At 39.3% G+C, this 21,558-nt stretch overlaps 1 protein-coding gene across 4 annotated transcripts in view; it reads left to right on the top strand.

Annotated features, from left to right (window-relative positions):
* Positions 1-21,558, top strand: part of OSBPL8 (oxysterol binding protein like 8) — a 177,507-nt gene that overhangs the window by 93,913 nt on the left and 62,036 nt on the right. Inside the window, exon 2 of one of the 4 annotated variants that reach the window (XM_060245110.1) lies at positions 12,426-12,573. The exons of the other annotated variants lie outside the window; for them this stretch is intronic. Within the exon in view, the coding sequence (XP_060101093.1) occupies positions 12,426-12,573 (148 nt within the window). The remainder of the gene's footprint in view (positions 1-12,425; positions 12,574-21,558) is intronic. 4 annotated transcript variants of the gene reach the window in all.

Below are 21,558 nucleotides of genomic sequence, written 5' to 3'. Positions count from 1 at the left end.
AAGTCTCTCGGATCCGCCCTGTCTTCTTCCCCCTTGTCATCAGGGATTGCGCTTGTTGCCTTCTCCTCCCTTCCATCACCCCCTCCTGCTTCTAGCTGGTCCTGGTCATCCTCTGCTTCCCCTTTTAGTTGGAGGGGGCATAGTTCCAGGATTGCATCTCGTCTGGCCGGGCCGACATCCATTAAGCTGATGGATCTCCATGGCCCCCAGTCCTTCAGGGTGATGAATAGTCGCTGGATGTGCAGCAGGGAACCCCTCCCAGCCTGTCTCCTCGTGTCCATTATGTGCCATGGGGGTTGCTTTGGGATGGATCCTGATTCCCAGTCTCTGGTTTCTGGAGAGGCTGGTCGATCTGGGATCTGGCCATTGTCTGGTGCTTCTTCCGCCATAGCGTTAAAAGTTACTGGATCTGGTTCAGTCCCAAAGTGAGAGTTCTTTCAGAATGTCAAGCTCCGATAGTTCCAATAATGATATCCCTTGTTTATTTTAAATAGATTCATGTATTAAGACCTAGAGATGCTTACAAGACAGGTAACTGAAAGAACTGAAGAATCAAAGCACATACAGAGATATATAACGGGGGTTCACAGCCAGTACTATTTGGCGGGCACTTTCATCTTAAGGGTCAAATATTACTATAATAAACAATAAAAGAGGAAGAACTGCATATCAAAGAGATAAGGACATTTGAAGCTACTAGAGCCTTCGTTCTCACCCTTGTGTGACACAACGGTGTTTCATGAGAATCTAAACATCCCCTAGCCAATGGCCCTGGTTATTAAGTAGTAAGTACCACAATTCAACTTCTAAGGGAAAGATATATGCAGGAGCTTGACAGTTAATGTTGCTAAGAAATGTTGAGTAGTGGATAATTTCTGTTTTCTGCCCTCCCCTGATGTTTTTTCTCACTTCAAAATGTACTCATTTCTAGTATTAATTGTCTAATAATAATAATATAATAATAACATATTATTTATATCCTGCCCTCCCTGCCGATAGCTTCAGAGAGATGATGAAATTTGTTGTGATAGTTGTTGCTAAATAGAGCCAGCGTGATATAGTGGTTCCATTGTTGAATTAAGTCAGAGGAAGGCTCCAGGGGATTACAAATGTACCAAATTAACAAAACAATGTTCCTGAAGATACAAATAAGTTTAACAACTGGATGTCAAGTTAGTTTATTTTTGTGTTCTAATCATCACCATTCAGGTTTAAATGCGCACTATGACTTTAGAGCTGCTAGTCATTATAACATTTTTTCTATCACATTTGTTAAATAGGAATGAAACGCAGTGTAGAGAAGTAACTTTCATATTGTTACTTTCAAGTGGCACTGAATAAAGTGTTTGTTGATTTTGAGTGTAAAAAATATTGTTTCAAAATACTTAGCATTAATTCAAATGAATAGCTTTTGGTTTTTAAGAAAGCTAAGCTATGTTAGTCAGCTTTAACCCCTCTAGTGCCCTATTGTACTGGAATAATGAAGAATTTTAATAGAGAGTGATATGTTTTAAATATAATAAACTGTCATTGTTGGCCTGCATCATCACAACTGCGTGCCATGGATTTAGGTACGTATTTGCAGCTACTGTGTGCATACTGTTCTCTAGGCTGTTCCTTTACTCCTGGAATATAGTTCCTCCTCTCCGTATGCACGGGCTGGCAGAAAAAGCTTGGATTCTGGAGGGGAGGGGCTTGTCTCCCTGGATTTCCAGTCTGTCCAGCCCTGCCTCCAAGCAGGCCATGTTGGCTGAGCTGTGTAGAGCCCAACAATCTCAGCAGCTATAGAAGAAAGAAATTTTTGGGGAGATGAAGGTATTGAGGTATACAATCCACCCCCATGAGATTAGCAGCTGTTTTTAAAGCTGCAGCCGCTCTCTCTCTGTTTGCAAAGCTGCGGGGAGCTCCTCGAGCGGCTGTGGCTACGGCACTGGCTCCCGTGCCCTCATAGGTGCTCCCAGTCTCACAGCAGGCCAGGAGGGAAGCAATTAAGTCTGCAGAGGCACAGGAGAGATGCCCTTTGATCACTGCAATCTCTCAGCCCTCCCTGGACCTCACCTCCATGAGCAACAGCGGCAGGAGCCTGAAGGTCCTGGTTTTTCTCCAGCCACTCGTCCCAAACCAGGGTAAGGTGGAATGGTACAGAATCATAGAATCATAGAGTTAGAAGGGACCTCTAGGGTCATCTAGTCCAACCCCCTGAACAATGCAGAAAACTCACAAACACCTCCCCCTAAATTCACAGGATCTTCAGGGGAAGGATGCTTTTGGAGTCCCCCCCCCCCTTTTAATCTGGTCTTCCCTTCCAGCAATCTCTTTTCCCTTCCAAGAGAGTGAACTCTCAGAAGGGAAAGCTGTTAGGTCAGCTTAGGCTGCAGAGAGTTGGTTGGACATTGGTATTAATTAGCTTTAAGTGGAGCCAAGCTACCTCACATAGGCCATGGCTATAAAACATTTTTACTTAACTATTACTTGCAATACAAGTCTAATGATTCTTCTTCAACACAAATAAGTATAAAAAAGTCAGAGCAACTTCAACACAGAACTGGCTGATGTAGCTTAAGCATGTTGAAAACACAGACTAGTTTGTTAGTTAACAATATCCTCATTAACATAAACACATAACATTCATATCTTTATCCTTAAGAAGCTAAAAAAAATGCAATATAGTATTTTGTCAATATAAACACTTTCTCCAGGGGAGCGTATTAAAAGCAAATCTGCCAGATTACAAAATAACTGTGCTGTCTGCCTTTTTAACAATTAATCCAACTCTTATATCCCTATTGGTCTAGAAAAAAACAACTTAATATAACCCAAAAATAAAAGTCACATACCTGTTCTTATTGAGAGTTCCATACCCAACTACCCACAAAGTTAGAGACATTTCAAGAAACCCATTCTTGCTAAAAAGAAATCTATCTCCTGATTTATAACTAAAATGCACCTTCTCTCTCCTTAATACAGTCTGAGACCAATATCTTTATTCTTAACAGGCTAGAAATAGAATGCAATAATTTATCTTTCTTATTATAGACAATTTCTTCAAAGAAACATATTAGAAGGAGATCTACTAATTTACAAAATAATTATGATTACCTTCTTAACAATTATAAACTAACTTGTAGGATTACCCATATCGATAGCAAACATAAAAACCTGAAATCTTTGAAAACATAAAAAGCTAATATCATTATCTGTTAAAGACAAGTTTACCAATTTACCAAATAATTATGCTGTCTGCTGCCTTAGAAGTTTATCTAGGTTAACTATTTTTACATAAAATTCTTTTCAAAAACTTTTTAGTCCTCTAGCTTTTATGTCCATATTATTCTAGACAAGACAACTTATTATAGCCCCAAAAAAGAGAAGAAATCTCACAGCCTTCTAATATCACATATCTGATTTTCTTGCAAAGTCCATATCCAGCTATCCACAGAGAGAGATCTAGTTCAGGAAGCTCTTCTTTCTGAAGGATTTCTACATCATGATTTTCTGGTTAAAATTCTTACTCCTTAATGCAGTCATCCCTCTTGAAGAAAGTGGGAAAAATTCCACAGCCTTTGTTCCTCTCGACATAACTTCAGTCAATCTCCATTTCCAGTCTTCTTTTTAAACTATGCCATAGGGTTCCATTTTGATTTTTTTTTGTTCGTTTTCCAACAAGTCGCTCTCCCATTTCAATTCCACAGATGTCACTGGGTTCTCTTTAGCACTCGACTCATGTAGATTTGAGATTTTGCTGGCTTTCAGCACAAAAGCTCCCATTTGTTTCTTAACCAACTCTCTCAATAAACCAAGATCCTGCTTCAGAGAATTTAAACTGCTTAAAATATCTTTTTTGTGGAAGATTTCCTTTGGCAAAGCCATTTTTCTCTGTCAGCAAACTCAGTCCATTAATCCAAGTTGAAAAGTAGCTCAGAGTCCCAGATAGTCTGTCCTTCCCAATCTCCTCCAACTGGGGTTTTGAGTGTTAGCGTATTAATTTCAATCAGACGACAAAGAGAAATCCCTCTAACAATTATCTCATTTTGTTCAGACTGTATTGTCAGACGTTGGAGCTTCAAAGTAAACGAACCATCATTTGTTGCAAAAGTAGTAGCGTTTATTTGATATCTCAACGTTCTGGACAGGCAGTCATTGGAACTGATAGCAAGCACTGAAACATACATGGGTTTTAAGGCCTTACATCAAAGCATTCATAAACAATCCTACATTCTCACACTCTACTGTCAGAAGTAACACTTTCCCTGCTCCTTATCGCTTGCGGCTCCCTTTCTCACGGAGGAGCCCTGCTGGCTCTCCTTGAGACTTGCTACCTTCAAAGGCCTATTGCTTTGTTAGTGTTATGCAGAGGAGTTTACAGCATGGGTTAGTAACATTTCTAAGACCGTTTGATATGCAAGGTCTTCTGCTTCACAGTTAGTATTAGGAATTCAAAATGGAGTTAGTCATGTCAAGGAGCAGGTTACAGAATACATTCAGCATAAAAACGCAGTGATGCTCTCCATTGTCTGACACCTATTGCAGCCAAATAATAGTCTCTTTAACAAATATCCAATTATAATCTGGGTCAATTTAAGTATCCATATTCAGGTTAATTCAAATTATTTCCAGTACTTAAAAATGTTTTTTAGCTTTTCGAGGCCTCATTCACAGGGAAATTGGAGGTGTCGACCTCTTTCCCTTTCTTTGAACTGCCCGTTTATTGAAATGTAAAACGACCCATTAGCCACTTACTTGCTACACTTACTTGCTACATAGAAGCACACTTACTTGCTACATAGAATTGTCATGCTTGAAGTGGAGAAGCGATAGATCAAAAGCTTATTGAAGAGAAGCAAGCAATTGGGCATTCACCTCTTGCTGCTGTAATGGCGATCACAACGGGGGGAATTTTGGGGCATACAGAGAGAACAGGAACAACTGCCATTGCACCCCTGTCTTGCTGTAAAAGCCCCATGCCGAATGGAGACCCCTTCAGGGTCTCTTTGGGGGTGTCACATCCGTGGCAGTCTTCCACCCACCTGATTCAGAGGGGCCGCAGGCAGGAGAACCCACAGACCCTGCTGAGATCAAAGTGACATAGCCCAGAAGTCCCGATATGACAATCTACAAAGCTGGTAACATGGAAATGCAGATGCCCTGAGCAGATTACCAGTACCAGAAGCACCAGGAACTGAAGAGTTCCTTGACGAAGTTGATGGAGCTTCTTAGTCAAATACCATTAAAAGTTTCTCAGATCAGAGTCTGGACCAGGCAAGATCCAATTCTGTCTCAGGTAACAAAGTTCGTTCTGCATGACTGGTCCACACAGAATCTGGGGGAAGCAACTCATCCCTATTGGAGCAGGAGGGCTGAATTAAGTGTGGAAAATAGGTGTGTATTGTGGGGTGCCAGAACTGTGATCCCTTCACAAGGAAGATAGCAAGTTCTTCAGGAGCTACATGAAGTCCATCCTGGAATCTCTCTCATGAAGGCTTTAACTTGCCAGCTATATTTGGTGGCTACATTTGGCTGAAGATTTAGGAGTGCAAGAAATGTGTCCAGTGTCAACAATACTGGCACATTTGCATTATTATTATTTTAGTATTGTTTTACTATCATTTATTAGACTTTTATACTGCTGTCCCTGCGAACAGGCTCACAGTGGTGTACAATCAAATATGTTAAAACGTTAAGATAATCCAGTCTGGAAAACCTTGGTTTCAGGTACATCTAGATTTTGCAGGACCTTTTTTTGGGGAAGATGTTTTTGATTATAGCAGATGCCTGCTCCAAGTGGATGTAAGCCCATCCAGTGAACTCCACAACCTCAGCTCTAACAGGTGACAAACTTTGACAGACCTTTGTTAGTCATGGACTTTCAGTGGTACTGTCACAGATAATGAACCAGATTTTACCAGCCAGTTTAAGGAGTTCCTGCAGAAGAATGTAATTAAACACATTCAAACATTCTCCATGTCATCCAGTTTCAAATGGCTTAGCTGAGAGAGCCATTAGAACTTTCAAAGAAGGAATGAAAAAGATGATTTGTGGGAATTTGGAAACCAGGCTGTTTCATTTTCTCTTGAAATATAGAATCAGCCCCCCCCCCAAAAAAAAAAAACCATGGGGTGAGTCCAGCTGAATTGTTGATGGGAAGGAGGTTATGGACCCACCTGGATTTAATGTGTTACATAATAGAAGAGGAAACAAACTCTTCAAAAACGTAACCATGACAACCATGGTAAAGATAGAGACTTGGCATACAGGATCATGTCTACACCAACAGTTTTAGTACCTCCCAACCTATCTGGATCCCAGGTAGGATTCAAGCACAGATAGGGCCTCTGTCTTTTGACATTGGTCTACCAGATGGCTGAGTAATCAGGCAACATCAAGACCATATGTGCAGGAGAACTGATGTGCAAGAGTCTGTGGAAGTGGGAGAGGAACAGGATTGATCAGAGTCCCTGTGGAATTTAGAGATGCCCCCTGTAAGTTGATGCTCCCTTCCAGGTCACCAATTAGGGAAAATGCTGAAGAAACTGACTTTTCCAAACCTAGGGATAATGATGTAGTGGAAGCACACTACTATCCAGCAAGAGAAAGATCTCGTGGTTATTTGGGTGATTACTAAAGAAGAAGAAAAAACTTGGAGAGGGATGTAGAAAAGTTGATTATAAAGAGTTAACTGGGACCTGATTATGTTTTGGAGGAAAACTCCACTCTCTGGACTGCCCTCTTTTCTTGCTTTCAGTTTCTGTGTTAGTCTGAAGTTTGTTGCAATAAAGCAGTTGTGTTACATTCAATAACTCACATGAATACTAAGATTTATTTAATTACCACATTGAGATCACAAAACTTACGAATTAAAAGTAATAGTCTAACTTAATTAGTTACATTTTACCTAGGCTGTAGTAGATTCTTCAGATCATGTGCAGAGTTTCTTGCAGTGATAAGCATTGGAATCTTTAATACCTACCCAACTTTCTGTGGACCTCAGTTTCCACAGAAGACCCAGGGAGAATCCCAAATGTCCAGGTATTTTTGATAAATGGAATCTGACCTAAGCCAGTCAGCTCTGTAAGATTGATTAACTGGTTGCTTCAGTCCAATGCAAAGCTTCTGATGTCAAGCTAACTTTACTATTAAATAAATTACTAAAATGGTAGCCCCCCCCCCCAAGTACTCATTAATAATTCTAACTTTCATGATAGTGGGTCTTTTTCCAACACATTTTCCTATTGTTTAAAAAGGATTAGGTATGTCAGGATGGTCCAATGTGGAATGAAGATGAATGACTTGTTCCAGTGTAAACCCCAAGGGTCTAAGGCCCCAGACATTCCAGGTGGCACTTTTGGGCCCTAATAAGGTTTTAGGGTTTCTGTCCCAAATTGATTTTGAGTAATGCATCAACTCTGAAGTTGGTGTATCCTCTGTCTCTTTGTATTAAGCATCACAACAGCTAAGTTTAGATATGATCTTAAAGAGCTACCTATATTCAGAAGGTTCTCCCTGTTTCTTTGTAACATATTTTAATCAGTAATCTATATATGGTAATAGGCTTACTGTGGTGATTATTAATTTTAAAAAGTCTAATTTTCCATTGCAAGCTTTCCTTGAGTCTAATCTGCTGCCTCTATTCTGTTGCTCTTGGCAATTTAGAGAAGGTGCTTGGGCTAAAATAACTGAAACCTGAGTAGTCAACAAGTGTATGGGAGGAGCTAGCAAACAGAGCAGCTGAGATGCAAGTCTACAGCCAAGTGAGACGTAATAAGCTGCAGGCTGCCTTTATTAAAGTGCCTGAGCTGTAACCCGATGTACTGAAGGGGAAAGGAATTGTGCCTCATCAAGAACTGAGCGTGCTTTGATACTGTCTAATGACCAAGCTAGAAAATATTAATTTATCTATTGTAAGACATTAACTTGTTCTTATAATATAATTTTTTCGTGATTTGGATTTCCATTCTGGGACTTGGACACATCTCTGAAGGCAAGTATACCTCTTAACAGATGTGCTTTCATAGGAGAGAAATGGGTTTAGCAATTCGTGCTGTCTAAATTGCATATTATGCAGCTGTACCTTGACAGCTACAAGCAGCTCATTTTGTTTTCCAGACAAATGCATTCTTTGAGTAGGACCACATGTTGCCAGTTCATGTATGGAACTGGGAAGTTATTTACAGCTTTCTTTTAGGTTAGCTTTGTTGATTTAACAAAACGTATAGGGGTTCTGTCTGATCGGATTACACTCAAAATGTCATCACAGCAGAGGGACCAAAAAATCTCTCCTAAACACCATACAATTGCTTCTATAGAATTAGTTGATTCTGGGAGCCATCTCAGACATGTTCTAATGTCTGATACTGTTGCTGCAGCAAAACAATGTTTGCTGTTAATAGCATGATATCAGCTTCAGATATCTTGTATTTGCAATTGAGCTTACTTCAGAATGATGTTGGGAGGGTTTACTCTTTTTACAGCTTGTGTTTATTGTTTGGAGCTTTTCCCTGTAACATTACATTAAACTCCACTTTTGAAGTATGTGTGTGTTAAACAAGTCTGATTGAGTTGTAGAAACATTACAGTTTTTATGAGGTTTATGCTATTCAGCTCAATATGAGTAAAAAAGAAAAAAAATGAATAATAAATACCAAGCCTGAATCTTTGTAAACCAAATGGGAACCAATACTGTGGGAAGCATTGGTCTCTGAAGAAAATATTAACAGTGATTTTGAAAGCTGTTAGGTCTCAGTGTACTTCGCAGCAAAAGGTATGCAAAGACACCCCCCCCCCCCCCATTTGACTAGGAATATGTTGTGGAAACCATGTTATATTTGGTTATCTTTTCTTGTTGTATAGATTTTGGAGCATAGTGACACAGTAAAAGAGGAAGCAAAGGTGGGGATAAAGTGAGATGCAGGAAGGAAAGGAAATGAGAAGGAAGCAAGGCATGAGAGAAGGGAGGTGGTGTATGAAATGGGAGTGGGAAGGGGAAGTGAGGGTCACTCTCAGGCTCTCTTTCTATCAAATCTTACTTCTCCTTTTTGTTGATGCCTTGAATGATCCATCTTCCCTTTCATGTTTACATCCCACATACATCTGTTAGGAGAAAAGGGTGACATACTTGGCGAAGCTAGGTGCAGGGGCAATGGCTGATAAACATCTGTCAACTTGAAAACTAAGATATATGTCAAAGATACTGCTGTGTTTTTCTATAATGCTTATAACCGAAGTGTTCATCCAATCCTGCATGAGCAGAATGATGCTAGGTGAAGGGCAGCTTCCCTACTTGTCTCCTATATCCCCCAGAAACAATATAGGGATGAAATGGAGAACTGCTGTAGGAATGGGTTGCCAAAAATCTCCCTCCCCCATTTCACAAGTAATCATGCCTTCCATAAGTGGAAAAAAGGATAGGATCCAATCTTCAGAGTCTAATTGTCATTGTCTAATTGTCATTGTCTTCGATGGGGCGCCGCTGAAAGCGGCGTGCCGGGTCAGGAGCCTGGGAGTCTTACTGGAGCCTTCACTATCAATGGAGGCCCAGATTGCAGCCACTGCCAAGTCAGCCTTTTTCCATCTAAGGCGGGCAAAGCAGCTGGCTCCCTTCCTAGAGCATCAAGATCTGGCAACGGTGATTCATGCAACGGTCACCTCGAGACTGGATTACTGTAATGCCCTCTACATGGGGCTGCCTCTGTACCGAACCCGGAAGCTGCAGCTGGTGCAGAACGTGGCGGCTAGACTGCTGTTGGGGCTCCCCAAGTGGGAGCACATACAGCCTGGGCTACGCGAACTGCACTGGTTGCCAGTTGTATACCGGGTTCGTTACAAAGTGCTGGTCATTACCTTTAAAGCCCTATATGGTCGAGGACCTGCCTACCTTAGGGACCGTCTCTCCCCGTATGAACCCCAGAGAGCACTGAGGTCGGCCGGGAAAAACCTGTTGACCATTCCCGGACCGAAAGAGGTGAAGCTGCAAAGCAACCGTAACCGGGCTTTCTCCTCTATGGCTCCAAGCCTATAGAACCAACTTCCAGAGGAAATACGGGCCCTGCGGGACCTTGAACAGTTCCGCAGGGCCTGTAAGACCATCCTCTTCCGATTGGCTTTCGCTGAAGAAGAAGGAAATTGTTAAGAAAACCGCCATCATAAAAGTAAACATAGCATTAGCACTTTTATTAATTTTAAAAATTTAACCAGAATTTTAATTAAACTGTTAAATGTAGTTTTATTCAATTTTGTATAATCAATGTATGAATCATGTTAGCCGCCCTGAGCCTGCTCCAGCGGGGAGGGCGGGATACAAATAAAAGTTGTTGTTGTTGTAAGACTATAAACTTGTGTCTGGGCTATGCTGGACTACAATTGGGAATTCTCACTGCTGAATGTTCTTTCCTACCCAATAGTATCTGCATATAGAGAAACAGCTGTCAGGAAGGGTTTTAATCTAGACTAATAATACCAAGCCTTTCTCACAGAGACCCAAGGCAGATATGATAAATACCTTCTGTAAATCAGTAAGCATATTTGAAGACATGACATTTTAATTTAACAGCAAAGATTCCTTATAAGATAAAATAGTTCAGTTGGGTTGGGATTACAGAATGAGGAAGAGGGGGCAGAACAATGTATGCAAACATATATATTTAAGCAACAAGATAATGTATGTAGGAATGACTATTTCTAGTAAGAGTCACTTCCTGAGCTGGACCATTACACTGCAGCTTTGCTTCTTCTACAAAGCTATGTATAGAAATTGGTGTATGAGAAAGAGGCAACACTATTCAAGTAGTATTCCATACAAAGTGATGTGGTCCAGTGAGATTCATTGTGAACAAGGTCTGGGCATGAGGCCACACTGCCTCATCAAGCCCCACAATTAGAGCGCCTTATAACTCAAATAGGCCTCAGTAATGGAATTTAGGAAAAATATTGAATGATGATGCACATTAGGCAATATTGTAAAATAATATTCTGATTAGGCAATATTGTAGCATAAAACAATTCTAATCTGATTGAAACACTAGGAAATATAATCTGCTAATTATTCTATGACATCACCATATCTCATTTAGTATAACCAGCAACATTAACAGACTCATTCCCATTAATCCACTTAATCCTGTGTTTTGATGTCTTTATTTCAGATAAACACATCTTGAATGTTTCTCTAATATTTCCTAGTCTTTATTTTAAACTAAATAAACTCATGCTTATAATTCTAATAAGAATGCAAGGCAGACACATTAGTAGAAGGTTGGATATCACAAGAAAAGGCCCTCCTTGTTTTCTCTTGCAAATGGAATGCTAGACTCCACCCCCTCCGCCTAGTATGGGGCTCAAAGCCTGGTGTGTAGAGAAAGTAAATTAAAAATACCTGGGAAGCATTTGAATGAAAATTTTTGGGGGTGGGATAAGCAACTCCCACCAGTGATTCTCCTGTAAGTGTCCCATCCCTGTATTAGTGTTACCAGGAAACCGTATGCTGCTCTTGTTCAGCCCTGAGACTTGAGAGCTTTCTCTCTCTCTGTTAATGTGCATTATTATAATGAATTGCAAAACTACAAGTTGTTTTCTAAATATTAGAGCACCTTTCTGTTATTCAGTCAGTCAATTTGTGTTACAGTCCACAAGGCATACAGAAGCAGAACGAATGTTAATTAATTACCTAAAATAATATCTCTGTTATTTTTCATTATTCAAGCTCGTGCCACAGTTTAGTGCATTTGTATGCATGAGAAATGAAACCATGGCTCCAGTTACAAACTGATGCAAGCATTACCTTTAAATAGGTGCATATAAAACAAGAACTAATGGGAGATGCAGGAGCCTTGTTTGGGGATTTTTGTGCAATTCTATTTTTCTCTGTGGCTGGAAAAGCAGGAATTGGAGGGAGAGAAGCTGAACTTTACTCCTACAGGGTGACATGATAGGATTTAGACTATCCATGTGGTTGGTGAATGTTTACTTTTTCTTTTTTGGTAGTTTTAGAAATCTATACATACCAGGTCATTGGATGCTCTCTATGTGCATTTAAATAGGGTTTGAAAGATCAGGCTTTGAAAAACGTTCCTCTTAATCCTGAAAGACTTGAGACTTTGTCAAGATAGTTGGCTGATGCTTACAGAACTTGTGAGCAGATAGTTTGATTTGGGATTCACTTAGTGACGTTAATATCAGCAGCAGAGGAATGTACAGCACCATTTTAAGCTTACTGAGACTCTGACAGTCCCTTGAATTTATAAATTTTTCTTGGCTTTATTGCTGACTTCAATACCCTCTGGCATATTTTCTCATTCCAAATGGGCACTTTATCCATGTGTCTCTTTCTTGCATGTTGCTGATCAGAATGTGAGGGGAAAGGCTCTGTCTGCAACATTGTTTTATCAAGCTAATGTTAATCAGCCTTCTGAATGACAATAATCATTATACAGAACATCTTACTCATGAAGGAAGAGGTTCCACTGCGTCGTAGGTTTTCTTCATGTGCTGGGGTTTCACTTCCTACACGAGCTGAAGGTCGAAAACTTATCCGGAATGCTTCATTCGGAGGATACAATGAACTTACTCCAATCTTTCGAGGTTTGTTTTGTCTCGCTTTTTTGTGTTGTATGTTGTCACAAAATTTTTTCAATATTTGTTCCAAATACTGCCTTTTAAAAACCATTTGTTAAGATGGTCTTCTGAAGAAGCTCTTTCTTCAGGCTTCATATAAATTCAGGCAATCCACCACAGATTCAAACATTAATTTATCCTTGATAATTAGGAAAGTACTTTACATGAGTAGCATATTTTTTCAGCTGGAAAGAAGTCATTGTACACTTGGATCACCACAGAGTCCTTTTAAAGTAAATACTACAATTGCCAATTTTGTATAGATACTTTCAGAAATCTGAACTAGATTATTTTTAACAGCTTTATACAGCCTTCAGTTTTTAAAAATGTAATTGGGCTAAATTAAATCTCTATTGCATCATTTTTGTTATTAAATAATGTAGAACTGCTTATATGAAAGGAAGTTGGGTTTCCATCACTTAATCAGTCTTGAAAGAATGGAAGTATACTGTAAATATGAAATTCGTTCTTGTTACAATTAATAAAACATTGAATACTTGGAGATGAATTAGCTTTATCGTTGAAGGGTCTACAAACTTTTGAAGTGGGGTTGGAAGCTTCTTGAGTTTCCTTGGCACTGCAGTTCTCCTTGTTGCCATTTTCTGCATTCATTCCAAACAGGGTAATTTGTTTCTTTTGGTGAAAGAAAAGAAAGCCCTGAGTAGCTAAGGATAGAAATGATGATGTTTAGAAACTAAAAAATTCTGTGAAATTGAACCAGGAGTAAAGCAGTGTGTGTGTGCTTAATAATGTTATCACTTAATTACTTTTATAGACTCATAGAGTTGGAAGGGACCTCCAGGGTCATCTAGTCCAACCTCCTGCACAATGTGGGAAATTCACAGATACCTCCCCTCACACCTCCCCCTAATTGTATGTGAAAGCTATGCAATTGAAAATAATAACTCTTTTTCTAGTTAATTGGTAATCATATTCATTTTATATAATTAAATTACAAGCAAAAGATTTTTCTTCTCCCCATGATTAGCAAAACCACAATGAATTATACAGATTGGCTTTTGCTTAATTACTGCAGGCCACATAATTCAATTGGCTTTTGCTTAATTACTATAGGCCACATAATTAAGTTTTTCTTGTTATGGAATTTTAAACTTTTCAGTCTGAAGTTTACATAGCTTTGATCATATGTGCGGAAGAATCCAGAAGCCATTAAAGCACAAAAAATTACTTAGGTTGCTATAGTTAATTGAATTCTTTGACTCTGAGCCTTACATTTATGTGAGTTACTATCTATGTTGGATCTTAAACATAACTATGGGTAATGCGGCTTATTATGTATCAACTTTACTTAGAGTGTATAATTAAAGTAAATTATCTAAAAAAACATAAAGTGTTAATATTTCCAACTGTTATATCAGTAGTTGGCATGTGGTTCATGTTCATTCTTAACAGCTTGTGTGATTTAATTGACTTTATTGCCTTTCTAATAATGGGCAAAGCATGCATTCTGGAAGCCTTCATTAAGTCAAACCATTTGTATTTGAACAAGCAGAGACTTTGAAATGGGCACATTTGAAATTCAAATTAATTTTAGGAACCTGAGGCTTCTGGCATTTAATGCCCTATTTGCTTTATTAATATCCTAAGCAAATACCACAGATTTCAGCCTTTGCTTCAAACAGCAAAACAAAGCAGTTAGCCTGTGTAGGCTTTAAATACATGCAATTTATAGATTGTAAAACAAAATGGTCTGATGTTTAGTTTGCTTCCACGTGCAAACATTTGGTATCCAAACTGGACCATGTGGTTTTGGGGTGGGGTTTGTTTGTTTTGGCACATCCACATTATGTCATTGCCAATAATCTATTTTTTGGGGTTTTCCCCTGCTTGGATATGATCTTGCCCAAACATGGTTTGTTAACAGTCTTTTTGGAACATGTTGTATGGATGAGAAAGTGTATTTTTTTTCCCAATTTAAACTTTTTATTAAAATTTTTACCATAAAAACATAAAAATAACAATAACATGCATATAGCCAATCTAATCAATATACTAGTTAGGCAAAATATATACAGTCACTTTCACATGACAGACAGCAGTATAAACTTCTGTTAAGGTACATATCTTCCAAACTTCCCCAGAGTTCAAGCTTGGGAATTACGCAGAATTCAATATAACATAATGTTAAAATACTTGAGGGGAATTTTACCCTCATTATCCTCCTTCTTATTTACATATTCAAGGAATTTAAACCATTTTTCAATAAACCAATCCCCTGCTTTAACATTCTCTTGTAGAGTGATACTGGTTGCCAACTTATCCTGTATTAAGATGTCCCAAACTTTATTAAACCAACAAGTTAACTTAAGCACTTTAGGTTTCTTCCAGCAGCTGGCTATAACTACTTTTCCTGCTAACAATAATAATGCCAACAATTCTTTTTGTAAAACCGTTAATTTTAAATAAGGCCAAAAGTTTAGTAGCAGTGATTCAGGAGTAAACGGAATTGTGAGTCCTGTGATTTCTGTTATTTTCTCTAGGATAATTTTCCAAAATGTTTTGATCTCGGGGCACTCCCACCAACAGTGAATAAAAGTTCCCGTCAAACCACAACCTTTCCAGCAGTTTGGATTGACTTTTACTTTACCTCTGAAGAGCCTGGAAGGAGTTACATATCACCTAGTAAAAAGCTTGTAATTTTGTAAACAAAAATAAATAAGATTTAGAATTAAATAAAGATGATGTCCAGATTTGCTCCCATTGGTCGTCTTTTATTATAATGCTACAATCCTTCTGCCTGCCTAATTGTTGACTAGATGTCTTTGACCAATCTGAACTATTTAATAAATTGTATATAATTGAAATCACTCCTCTAACTGATGTACTACCCTTGTTGATGATTTTTTCCAGAGAATTGAGAGTCCTATTGGCCATTACTATAGGGATTATTTGATGAAAGAAAGTGTATTTTGATGGTCCTGGCCATACCAGCACCATATGCCTTGCCTTAGTACCCTGCTTTTACTATCCCCCCCCCCGCCCCCATTAGAGGATCTGTGCAACTTAAAGGGCTAAAGACTGACTTTGAAAAATGGAAGTTGAGATTTCAAAGAACTAATAGATCATGGCAATAGATTGTTCTAATGTTGTTTCATTGTAGGGATCTAGTAATGACCATTTTGTTGTTGTTGTGCCAGGTTTTTAGGAGCCACAGTAATTGGGAATAAGCTAGGTAGAGACATGATTGCTTTAAAATTAAGCACAAATGGATTCTTGGTATGTGGAAATCAAATTAATTCAGTTTGTCTTCTGTCCTCATTCTGTGCTGAGCGCCAAAGTGTTGTCACATGTCAAGTCCTAAATCTAGGCAGCCTGATTTGCATACTTAAAGCACTTAATTGTGTATTCTGTAACAACTGTCTACTCCTTGCAAGTGCCATGGAATAGCAAAGAAATTGAATGATCTTGCATGATGTTGCTTGTATCTTTCTGATGCAACTTGCTTGTATCCTCCTATCTCTAATGTTTGTGCTCCAGCAGTAGATTACTTTATATCAAGGATTTAATGTGGAAATTCCAAATATGAATTGCCCCAGTTTCCTTTGACCAAAATAAAGCATTCTGTCTTACCTTTTATAGAATGTAGCTGTAGATAAAAAGAAAATGACTGTCCTGGTTACTACACTTGAGTGCAATTCTTTGATTTAAATAAAATTTACTCCCAAATAAGCATTTCAGGATCTCAGTTTTGGGACCCAGTTATAACCATATTTCCACAGAAGTAAGTTATATTCCTTTCAACATGATATAGTGATTAAGAGCAGCAGACTCTAATCTGGAAAACCAGGTTTGATTCCCTACTTCTCCACATGAAGTTTGCTGGGTGACCTTGGGTCATTCACAGTTCTACCAGAATTCTCTCTGCTCCACTTATCTTACAAGGTGCCTGTTGGGGAGAGAGGAAGGGAGCCACTTTGAAACTGCTTAAGGTAGAGAAAAGCAGGGTATAAAAATGCACTTTTCTTCTTTCAGTAGGATTTATTCCAAGTACCCTTAATTTTGCAACTGTAAACAGTAAGTAGTATGCATCATAACAGAATATTGTGACTATAGATAAGATGCTGCAAGATCTGTGGTTGTATGCTCCTAATTTTAAAAATAGTTGCCTTTTTCCTTTTGAGAGATAATAACACAGACTGCTTGTGTTTTGGAACAAAGCATAGACAAATGCACCTTTAAGACCAACTAAGTTTTATTCAGAATGTAAGCTTTCGTGTGCGCTAAGCAGACTTCATCAGACAAAATTGGAGCAAGCTATCCTTAAATACAGAAAAAGTAGGCAGTGAGTTGGTATGTAGAGTCATGGGAATGTTTTTGCAGATTAAAAGAATCACAAATTGGAGTCTGTGTTTGTTAGTTAGTATTTTAACTGGGCTGAAACAACAGTGGAAGGTGATAAAAACAGTCCTGGGGAGGTGTTTGTCCCAAGTTTTATAATAATTTGTAATTCAGCAATGGGTGACCTCAAAGTAGCTGTTTTACTGCAAAGGAACTTCAAGAACAGCATGGAGAGAGAAATTGCTGAATTACAAATTATCATGAAACTTGGGACAAACACCTCCCCAGGACTGAACAGGGATATTGGTTTTTTATCTCACTACATATACTAAACCAACTCTCACTGAGTATAGCTATACATCTACAGTATTCCAATGTATTTCTCTTTTAGAACAGTGTATCAGAATATTTTTTTTTGTATTGATACACTCAAATAAGGGATATGAGCTGTTTATCTCATTACGTACACTAACCCATCTCCAACTATATTTTAATGTACCCTTTTTTCTAATGGCAAACTAGAATGTATTTCTCTTTTAGAACAGTGTATCAGTGTAACATAAAGACCAACAATAAAACTTTCTTCAAATATATTAGAAGTAGGAAACCAGCCAGGGAGGCAGTGGGGCCCTTGGATGACCATGGGGTAAACGGATTACTGAAGGAGGATAGGGAAATGGCTGAGAAGCTAAATGAATTTTTTGCCTCCGTCTTCACTGTGGAAGATGAGAACTTTTTGCCCGCCCCAGAACCACTAATTTTGGAAGGGGTATTGAAAGACCTGAGTCAGACTGAGGTGACAAAAGAGGAGGTCCTACAACTGATAGACAAATTAAAAACTAATAAGTCACCGGGTCCGGATGGCATACATCCGAGAGTTCTGAAAGAACTCAAAGTTGAACTTGTGGATCTTCTAACAAAAATCTGTAATCTTTCATTGAAATCTGCCTCCGTTCCTGAGGACTGGAAGGTAGCAAATGTCACCCCCATCTTTAAAAAAGGTTCCAGAGGAGACCCGGGAAATTACAGGCTAGTCAGTCTGACTTTAATACCGGGAAAGTTGGTAGAAACCATTATCAAGGACAGAATGAGTAGGCACACTGATGAGGAAGACTCAGCATGGGTTCTGCAAGGGAAGATCTTGCCTCACTAACCTGTTACATTTCTTTGAGGGGGTGAACAAGCATGTGGACAAAGGAGACCCAATAGATGTTGTTTACCTTGACTTCCAGAAAGCTTTTGATAAAGTTCCTCATCAAAGGCTCCTTAGAAAGCTTGAGAGTCATGGAGTAAAAGGACAGGTCCTCTTGTGGATCAAAAACTGGCTGAGTAATAGGAAGCAGAGAGTGAGTATAAATGGGCAGTCTTTGCAGTGGAGGACGGTAAGCAGTGGGGTGCCGCAGGGCTCGGTACTGGGTCCCTTGCTCTTTAACTTGTTCATAAATGATTTAGAGTTGGGAGTGAGCAGTGAAGTGGCCAAGTTTGCGGATGACACTAAATTGTTCAGGGTGGTGAGAACCAGAGAGGATTGTGAGGAACTCCAAAGGGATCTGTTGAGGCTGGGTGAGTGGGCGTCAACGTGGCAGATGCGGTTCAGTGTGGCCAAGTGCAAAGTAATGCACATTGGGGCCAAGAATCCCAGCTACAAATACAAGTTGATGGGGTGTGAACTGACAGAGACTGACCAAGAGAGAGATCTTGGGGTCGTGGTAGATAACTCACTGAAAATGTCAAGACAGTGTGCGTTTGCAATAAAAAAGGCCAACGCCATGCTGGGAATTATTAGGAAGGGAATTGAAAACAAATCAGCCAGTATCATAATGCCCCTGTATAAATCGATGGTGCGGTCTCATTTGGAGTACTGTGTGCAGTTCTGGTCGCCGCACCTCAAAAAGGATATTATAGCATTGGAGAAAGTCCAGAGAAGGGCAACTAGAATGATTAAAGGGCTGGAGCACTTTCCCTACGAAGAAAGGTTGAAACGCTTGGGACTCTTTAGCTTGGAGAAACGTCAACTGCGGGGTGACATGATAGAGGTTTACAAGATAATGCATGGGATGGAGAAAGTAGAGAAAGAAGTACTTTTCTCCCTTTCTCACAATACAAGAACTCGTGGGCATTCGATGAAATTGCTGAGCAGACAGGTTAAAACGGATAAAAGGAAGTACTTCTTCACCCAAAGGGTGATTAACATGTGAAATTCACTGCCACAGGAGGTGGTGGCGGCCACAAGTATAGCCACCTTCAAGAAGGGTTTAGATAAAAATATGGAGCACAGGTCCATCAGTGGCTATTAGCCACAGTGTATGTGTGTATACAAAATTTTTTGCCACTGTGTGACACAGAGTGTTGGACTTGATGGGCCGTTGGCCTGATCCAACATGGCTTCTCTTATGTTCTTATCAGAATATTTTGGGTTTTTGTATTGACATACTCAAACAGGAATATTGGCTGTTTATCTTATTACATATAATAACCCATCTTCCACTTTCTTTAATGTATTCTTTTTTTCTAATGACAAACTATAATGATGTTAACCTCTTGAGATACTAATGCCCTCCATTTAAACCCACAACTAACGAAGCCAGAATGACATCCAGATTTATAGCACTTCACACCAATGACATCAATCTGCCTTTTATCACCCTCCACTGTTGTTTCAGCCCAGTTAACAACACTAACAAACACAGACCCCAATTGGTGATTCTTTTAATCTGCTAAAAACATTCCCATAAGACTACATACCAACTCACTGCCCACTTTCTCTATATTTAAGGATGGCTTGCCATTCCAATTTTGTCTGATGAAGTCTGCTTAGAGCATATGAAAGCTCACATTCTGAATAAAACTTAGTTGGTCTTAAAGGTGCAACTTGTCAACTGGGAATCTATTGCTTCAGACCAACACGGCTGCCCACTTGGATCTATCTGCTTGTGTTTTGGTAAGCAAAGCTGTATGGATGAAGTGTTAGATCCCCCTCTTTATCCTGCCACATGGCCCCATCCCATATCACAGATCACCTAAATCTATGTGTGTTTGTTCATTGTTCATTTATTTTATTTATTGTCTTGCTGAGACTCAAGATGGATTTAGTATGACCCTGAGATGTTGTCTGCCTATGCTTAGAAAATGGGCACAACGTAGGTGAAATTAAGACTACTAGTATAGTTTCAAAATACTCAGAGTTGCAGACATAATAAATGATAATATCATAGCTGCCAAACCCAGGGTAGAATGGGAACCTAAAACTTTGGAGCTAAAGCATTCTGAATGCCCAACCCATTCCCCATCAGCAGGGGAAAGGCCGCTACCTCATCTGGTACAACCAAATAGTTGTTTAGAGGGGAAGCTTCCAGTTCATTTTTCTTTCTTGACAACAAGTTGTGATGGCGTTATGGAGACACATTGCTTCCCGGGCAAGTAGAAAGGGACAGAATTTGAAAACGCATTGTGACTCCCAGTTACTGTTTTCCCGTTACCACACACAGTAGAGTTTCAGTACTTTTAACAGCTCCTTGATAAGCTGGTTTCACAGGCATAGTTTTGCTCTTCTCTGCAACTCCAGTAGCCTTTCCTCTTCACCAGACAGCTCTATTCACATCCCAGGAAGAGGGAACTCTTACGTGATCTTGGCAACCCTCACCTACAGTTTCCCTGTGCCTGGTAGACTTGGACACATATAACTGAGGAGAGGAAGCATTATATATATTATATATGTTATGGTTGCCAAATTACTGGAGTGTGGGGAGGGATGATGTGAGAAATAAGTTGCAACTTAACGTAAGTCTGGTCATGTGGAACTGGAGAACTTGAAACAGGAGACCTATGTAAAATTTCATGGTTCCATCAACTAAACTCTTCAAAAAAGGGGGCATTTGGGAAATAGAAGTGTTTGTGGTTCATAGTAGTTGTAGTTATATTGCCATTCATATGCTTTTTATCGACTGCTGACATTTACACAATGTATTTTTAATTGTTGTTGTACAGTTTACCAACTTTGACACTTTTGGGGGGAAAGTGGGATGTAAATGTTTTGAAGAGAAGGGATAATGCTTAAAATATAATTATATAATTATAAATTTTATTTGTCAGTATTGGGTATATAATTTTCCTGCTTTCTGTTCTTTGTTACAACATTTTGTATGTGGTAGATTTTTTTGTATAGTTTGGTTAATGATCAGTACCAAGAAACTGTCACACTGTATATTGAATAGCTTCATACCCAGGCTAGCCTAGTCTCTTCAAATCTTGGAAGCTAAACAGGGTCAGCTCTGGTTAAAAACAAACACAACCCCCCTTTAGAAGCCCTGCATAGAAGGGAGACAAGTGCTAAATGTGGAATCGTTATCTCTCTTCAACATTGGGAATTAATGCAGTAGAAACATCAAGCAAAGCCTCTGGAGAATGCATAATTCTCTCACACAATAAGCATGTTCTTGCTTTAAGACTAACCGAGACAATGTACAGCCAACCAACTTGCCTCCTTTCTACGCAGGGCTTCTCACAACAGCTCTTTTTCCTGGATTCTGCATTGGCATCTTGGAGCAGGGCTGCATGTTCCCTGCTTGCTCCCTGCCCCACGCAAACTTGAGAGCCAAGAACAAGACCGGGAGAAAGGCTAATGTGGAACTGGTAGAGGTTCCTTTTTCAGTG

This window comes from Heteronotia binoei, chromosome 8 (genome assembly GCF_032191835.1).
Source record: "Heteronotia binoei isolate CCM8104 ecotype False Entrance Well chromosome 8, APGP_CSIRO_Hbin_v1, whole genome shotgun sequence".
Lineage (NCBI taxonomy): Eukaryota > Metazoa > Chordata > Lepidosauria > Squamata > Gekkonidae > Heteronotia > Heteronotia binoei.
This window is presented reverse-complemented; position numbering and strand designations above follow the sequence as displayed.